General features: G+C 47.4%; 1 protein-coding gene across 6 annotated transcripts in view; it reads left to right on the top strand.

Annotated features, from left to right (window-relative positions):
* The first annotated feature begins 734 nt into the window (after window positions 1-734).
* The window catches only part of STK11IP (serine/threonine kinase 11 interacting protein), an 18,701-nt gene continuing 12,295 nt past the window's right edge, over window positions 735-7,140 (top strand). For 2 of the 6 annotated variants that reach the window (XM_006168600.3, XM_006168603.3), the window contains exons 1-7: window positions 818-892; window positions 997-1,082; window positions 3,764-3,969; window positions 4,167-4,241; window positions 4,517-4,612; window positions 6,280-6,387; window positions 6,500-6,571. In XM_006168600.3, the coding sequence (XP_006168662.1) occupies window positions 1,022-1,082; window positions 3,764-3,969; window positions 4,167-4,241; window positions 4,517-4,612; window positions 6,280-6,387; window positions 6,500-6,571 (618 nt within the window). In that variant the 5' untranslated portion in view covers window positions 818-892; window positions 997-1,021. Of the gene's footprint in view, window positions 893-972; window positions 1,083-1,112; window positions 1,211-3,763; window positions 3,970-4,166; window positions 4,242-4,516; window positions 4,613-6,279; window positions 6,388-6,499; window positions 6,572-7,140 lie in introns of those variants that run through there. The other 4 variants (XM_006168601.3, XM_014584227.2, XM_006168602.3 and 1 more) reach the window with 4 other exon arrangements.

Genomic DNA, 7,140 nt, shown 5'->3' with positions numbered 1-7,140 from the left:
CAGACTGGCTTAAGATTCATTTAGACTTCCTTCTGCAGAAAACGGGGACCTCACGAAAGAAAATTTACTGAAAACCAGAAATTCGGTTAATTAAAAGACATTTTTCCTTACTAGTTGAGCAGTTGACGTCAACATTTGACCAGGAGCTGGTTAAAACTACTATAGAAACTTGGAAGCAAGAAACTTTGCAGATTTCGCGCTCCGGGTTACTGATTAAACGACCTTCAAAAGTAAGCCAGGTTCTGTGAACCAGCTTCTCATTTTCAAAGCTGGAATAACAACTCTTCAATTCGGGTGCTATGACCCGAAGCAGTAAAAACAAAACCTTCCCAATGGCTAACGTGAGAGCCTGAGAGGGGAAATAAAAACGTTTGGAGAGAGACTAAGGAAAAGGCGACAAAGGGAGCCCAGTTGGCACCCCGCCAGCCTCAGCTCTTTCCTAGGGCGAACTCGTTCTCCTTGGATTGGAGAGCGAGTATTCGTTTTAGACGAGTTTTTCCTAAAAGAAAATTCCACTTCTCCAAACTTTGCTACCCCGCCCAGGCCGCAGACATGTGAGATTTTCCTCACAGGCTCGCACGGCCAGCCCTGAGCTACGCTGGGGTCCCAGGCTAAGCCGGAGCGAGCGCTGAGGCCCAGCTCGGGGGCCGCGTACCGCTCCGGCAGCCAGGACCGAGGATGCACCGCCCCGCCCGGAACAGCCCGCCCAGCACGTGAGCAAGACTCGGGGCGTGGCTTCCGACAGCCGAGGAAGACTTTCCGGTCGTCCCTTCCGGGGCGGGACTTCCTGTCCATCACTGATAGGCGCAGGGCCGCAGAGCAGGTAGGAGGGCCCGACGGGAGGATCGGTCTGGTTGACCAGGCCTTATGTCCGCTAAAAAGGCAGCCTGGAGTACGTCCTTCCTCTCCGCTCACTCCTGCTGTTTTCTATGCGCAGACGCTCTGGGGTTTGGCTCTACTGCCCCCCTGAAGTTCTTCCGCTTCCTCTTTTCCCAGGCTCCGCCCCCGGCGTCTCGTGGCCATGACGACCGCTCCGCGGGATTCCCTGGTGTGGAAGCTTGCTGGTCTGCTGCGGGAGTCCGGTGAGTGAACTTCCGGTTGAGTTGGGCTGGGGATGAGATCGGGTGCCCCCTACCTTCCGGAGACACGCCCTAAGAGTTATGAATGTCACGAGATGTCAGTTTGCTCTCCCGGTGCTTTGTTCGCTCCGGTGCGGTTGCGTCCTGTGTCCTTTGTCTTTGAACGTCAAACCCTGGCTATTAATATATGTGCTAACACTGTACTAAATACACGGGCCCAAGCTCCAGTGTTACTTTCTCCATTCGTTCTCCGATACTCTCAGAGGGAAGCGATCTAAGACTCTAAGGCCCTCCAGAGCGGAGACTGACTGCTGGTGTTGTATATTGCAAGGCACTAAGTGAGAAACTCGAGATTTGGAGTGAGATCACCTGGGTTGGCATCTCAACTCTCTTTTCAAACTTGGCAAAATCAAGACTTCTAAAACTGAGTTTTCTTCACCAGCAGAAGCGCATAATGATTGTATTTACTCCAAGGTGGTTGTAGGGATTAATTTTAATTCGTGTATTTAGTACAGTGTTAGCACATATATTAATAGTAAGTGCTCAAAATTGGTAGCTATTGCTATTATAAGTGCTTTCCTTAGTGCCTGGGCATGGTGGAGCCAGAGTAGTAGTTCTATACCAAGTTGGCATCTTAGTTGTGGTAGAAGAGGCCTTAGTTTTGATCAGACAGAAGTAGTGACTTCCAGCCTGGTGTGTTGGTGCAGTGCCTTTATCCCAGCTACTTAGGAGGCTAAGTCAGGAAGATTGCTAGTTCAAGGCCAGCCAGGCCAACATAGCAAACCTATCTCTAGAAAGAAGGAACAGCTATTTTTTCGCAGGCTATATGATCTCAATCAAGATTCTTTGGGTCTCAATTTTTATATCGGAAAGAAGGCGTTGATGGTGCTTCTTTTTAGGAGATTCTGAGAAGGTTTAAATGAGGTAACAAAGTTGCCTGGTGTGTTATCCAGTTAATGTTAGCTGCCTTCTATCCCTGGACTTCCATTGCTGAGATCTGTGGAATCTCTTTGTAGAGCAGGTTTATTTTCTGCCTTGTATTAATAACTGTTTTAAGTCTTCTAGACTGGGAGGCTTGTTGAGGGTGAAAAGAGTCCTCGAACCATGTCTTTATCTATTCTTAGTGTCTAGTACATAGAAAACCCTTCTTGCAAAGTTGTAGGATTTGTTAGTTGATTCAGCAAAAATCTGATAAAGCTCCAGGGCTTATGGATGCCAGGGGTGTGTGTGAGTGTGTGACTTTGAAGAGGTAGCAGGAGAGAGATCTTTGTGGTGATGGAATGGTTTTGTATCTTGGTTGTGGTGGTGGTCACAGCAGTCTGTACAAACTAGAACTACGTATGTACATTGTCCCATCAGTTTCCTGTTTTCTTTTTTTTAAAGAATTATTTGATTTTATTTATCATCATTATTATTTTAAAATTTGCTACAGGGCACCCACACTCACCAGAGAGAGAGAGAGAGGCAGAGAGAGACACACAGGGAGAGAGAAAAAGTGAGAAAGCAAGTTGCCAGATCTGGGGTTCTAACCATAGTCTGCCTCACGGGAATCTAGTCCCTTACTCAGCTTCTCCTATTTTAAATAACTATCATACAATATCCTGATTTTGATATTGTACAATAGTTATTTAAAATATAATCAGGAGAAGCAGGGTGAAGGAATAGGGGGGCCTCTCCATGCTATTTCTGCAACATCTTTGATGCTTTCCTTATTAAAAATTAACAAGTTAAAAAAAAATCTCTCCATGTTTAGTTTGTAGCTACACTTTTTTGTTTTGTTTTTTTGAGAGGTTTTTGCTATAGGACGCGTGCGCTCGCCAGAAAGACAGAGAGAGACATAGAGACAGAAAGTGAGAAATCACCCCCCACGGGGGATGGTCACGCCACAATCCCTTCTCCTCCATTCTCCTCTCGGGATCTTGGGCACGCACGCACACGTGCCTGGCGTGAGTTTTAAGCCACGGGGTCCGGGACGCGAACCGTGTTCAACTACGTGGGAGTTCAGCGACATAGCCATTATGCTAACTGCTGGTTCCCGTAGCTACACTTTTTTAGGTGCAGTGATGAATTCCAAGGTGACCAAAAGATGCCCTCAAGAAGACAGTCTCACTAGAGAGAGAAGTGTTAATAATAGTACCTTAGTGCTGTAATGAGTGGTTATTTTTTCTAGAACATGCGTTTTAGTATTCTGTAAATGTGCATATTACTTTCATAGTCAAAAAAAGAAATAAAGATAAAACATCTCATCAGCTCTGAAAGTTCAGCAATATGACTTACTGAGAAGGTTTCCTGGAAAAGGTTGGTCTCTAGCTAGGCAGTGCAAGAGGATGTGTCAAAAAGAGAGCTATGAACCAAGCTAGCTGTATTTCCAGAGCCGTTAGTACCTCTGGCTCTTTAGACCAGGAGGAAGACCTGGAAAAGTCCATTGGAGTTGTGGAGTTGTGTAATGAAGCAGTCTCATGTATCATGTGAAAGCCCTAGGACTTTTTTTTTTTTTTTGAGATGGAGAAGCCATTGAAGACTTCTGAGTTGGGAAGGAGATAGAAAGTTTGATCATGCTTTGGAAGATCTACAATATGGATTGGAGTGTGTGTGTACTCTGGGGTCATAACATCTTAGAATAAAGGGAAAGACCCTTTTTTTTTTTTTTATGTCCTCCTTGCTGTCTGCCCCTTTCCTTGCAGGGGACGTGGTCCTATCTGGCTGTAGCACACTGAGCCTGCCCACTGCCACATTGCAGCAGCTGAACCATGTGTTTGAGCTGCACCTGGGGCCATGGGGCCCTGGCCAGACAGGCTTTGTGGCTCTGCCCTCCCACCCTGCTGACTCTCCTATCATCCTCCAGCTTCAGTTCCTCTTCGACGTGCTGCAGAAAACAGTCTCCCTCAAGGTCTGGTGGTGGGAATGAAGCAGAATGTGTATATCAGGAAGATGATGGAGGCTTGGGGAGGGGGTAGGGTTACAAGAGATCTGCAGGGCCAAGGTCTGTTACAGCTGATGTCAGAAATAGGGATGGTTGTGCTAAGGAAGGGACGCTGGGAAAGGGAGCTCTGCTGTGCCTCAGTAACCTGAATGTTTTTCTATTAGCTGGTCCATGTTCCTGGTTCTGGCCTCCCAGGGCCCATCAATATTTTTCCCTTCAAGTCCCTCCGACACCTGGAGGTATGTGGGCATCTGGGGATGTTGGTTCACAAAACCCAACTTGAAGCAGCCACTTGCGGGTGGGGAAAGAAAGAAAGGTGGTTTTTTTGCAGGGTGGGCAGGTCTGAATGTACTGCAGTAACTAGGTATCCATTCTCATTTCCATTTAACATTCCTTGATTATACTTGGCTTTGTCCTCTCTACCCTCCCCATCAGCGGAGGAGGAGATGAGGTCATTGTCTTCTGACTGCGTGAAGTTCTGCTTTTCTCTCCTCCTTTTCTTCCCTTGCTTCAGCTCCGAGGTGTCCCCCTTCACTGCCTGCGTGGCCTCCGTAGCATCTACTCCCAGTTAGAGACCTTGATTTGCAGCAGGAGCATCCAGGCATTGGAGGTGAGAGGGCTAGGGGTGGGCCCAGATGCCTTGTCCTGAGAGACATGGAGGACCAGGCCAATTTATCTCTTCTCTATAGCCTTTCCTGACTCTTGCTTCCCTCCAGACAGTGGCCTTTCCCTCCCCTGTGCTCCCATAGCACACTGTACCTGTCTACGTATTTACTATCACATCTCCTACTTGTTTTAGTTTGTTCTCTGTTGCTAATAACAGAAATACCCAAGTCTAGGTAACTTACAAAGAATAGAGGTTTATTTACCTCATAGTTTTAGAGGTCTAGGATGAAGGGCCTGTAGCTGGTGAAGCTCTTTTTGTTGGTGGGGACTCCCTGCAGAGTCATGAGGTGGTACAGGGAATCACATGGTGAGGCAGCAAGAGTGCACATATCTGTCTGTGTCTTCACTCTGGCTTACTGCCTTTTTAAAATAAATGCACCAGTATTTTTAATTTATTATTATTATTATTTCTTTTTAGGTTTTTGCTATAGTGCACATGCACTCACCAGAAAGACAGAGAGAGACAGAGAGACAGAAAGCAAGAAATCACCCCCCAAGGGGGAATGACCACACTACAATCCCTTCTCTTCCATTCTCTTCTCAGGATCTTGGGCACACACACACATGCGCCTAGTGTGAATTTAAGCCACTGGTTCTGGGACTCAAACTCCAGTTGACTACATGGGAGTCCACTGACATAGCTATTACTCCAACTGCTGGTCCCAGTGTACCAGTATTTAAACATAGGGGCTGCAACCCAATGACCTTTTCACATCCTAATCACCTCTCAAAGTACCTACTTCCTGGGAACCAGCAGTTAGCATAATGGCTATGTCACTGGACTCCCACGTAGTCGACTGCGGTTCGCATCCCGGACCTGGTGGCTTAAAACTCACGCCGGGCGCGTGTGCGTGCGTGCCCAAGATCCCGAGAGGAGAATGGAGGAGAAGGGATTGCGGCGTGACCATCACCCTGGGGGGTGATTTCTTGCTTTCTGTCTCTCTCTCTCTGTCTTTCTGGCAAGCGCACGCGCCCTGTAGCGAAAACCTCTCCAAAAAAAAAAAAGTACCTACTTCCTCTTTCCCATAGTTGGTTTAAATTTCCACCCTGTTAATACTGTCACATCCAAATTTCAACACATGAGTTTTGGGAGGATATATTTAAACCATGCCAATATTATATTCCATCTTCCAGTTTTTCCTTCCTACAGTGAACTCCTTGGGGACAGGGCCTTGCACTTTCTTTAAATCTACATCTCCAGATAGAGCCCAGTATATAAATAATGAGTGAGGCTGATCCTGTAGCCTAGTTGTTTAGGGAGTTGAAGCCCACATGGACAACCTGTGTTTTAATCCTGGCCCTGAAAACTTGAAAAACACACATGGTACATGTGTATGCATGCTCCAGATCCTGACACATAGGAGAGGTAGAGGAGAAAAGATTACAGTGTGACCGTGCCCCATTGGGGGTGCTTTCTTCCTCTCCCTTTCCCTCTCTTTCTCTCTTTGGTGAGTGTATGTGCTGTCAGGCAAAATAAATAGATAGATAGATAGATAGATAGATAGATAGATAGATAGATAGAAAGAAAAGAATGGTTGAGTGCTAGAGTGTGGCCTTAGTGTGGGGAGTATGGTGAGAATTGGGTAATGAAGCACCCACCCACCCACTCAGGAGCTCCTCTCAGCCTGCGGTGGAGACCTCTGCTCTGCCTTGCCCTGGCTGGCTCTGCTTTCTGCTGACTTCAGCTACAACGCGTTGACCGCTTTAGACAGATCCCTGGTGAGTGCCTCAGAGGGAACAGGGTTTTGGTGAAGGGTAGAGACAGGTCTTTGACTGATGGGGTGTCCTTATGTGAAGACTGAGCCTCTGCCTCCCCTTCCCACCCCCTCAGCATCTCTTGTCAGCCCTGCGCTTCCTGAACCTGAGCCACAATCAAGTCCAGGACTGTGCGGGCTTCCTGCTGGTGAGTGCGAGCAGCCTGGCAGGCTGTGCACCTAGGGCCTTTGCTCTGCTCTCACCTGTCTTCTAGGCCTGCTTTACTCCCACCCTGCTCTCGCCGCCTGGTGGAGCCACATCCTGGAGGGGGTACTGCTAGGGTTCAGGCGCTAGCATGAGAAACGAGTTCTACTGTCAGCGTCTAATACCGATGCGACTTGGGGCTAACTGTGGATAGTCCCTGGCTCGATTTCTTCTCCTGGAAAGTAGGAATAACGGGAACATCTGCTTTCGTAGTGGCAGAACAGTTGGGAAGAGTTCCCAGTGTTACTAGCTCAGGGCCCAGCTCAGTACCCACTGGCTTTTGTGATGCCGAAGAGAAACCTCTCTCGCCTCCCGGTGAAAAATAAAACAATGCCAAACCCTACTTAAAATGGTAAGGACAGGTTTTAACCAGTAATAAACTATTGTAGTAGGGAAAAAGGTCCAATGTCAGCTTCACTTTTGTGCAGAAGTGACAGGGCTTTTTTTTTTTTTTTAAAGTTTATTTATTTCTTCAGAGAGAGACAGTCAGCCAGACAGAAACTTCCAAAAGGG

Source organism: Tupaia chinensis, unplaced genomic scaffold (genome assembly GCF_000334495.1).
Source record: "Tupaia chinensis unplaced genomic scaffold, TupChi_1.0 Scaffold145907_1, whole genome shotgun sequence".
Taxonomy (NCBI): Eukaryota; Metazoa; Chordata; class Mammalia; order Scandentia; family Tupaiidae; genus Tupaia; species Tupaia belangeri.
The sequence above is the reverse complement of the archived record's forward strand: the minus strand, read 5'-3'. Positions and strand labels throughout refer to the sequence as shown.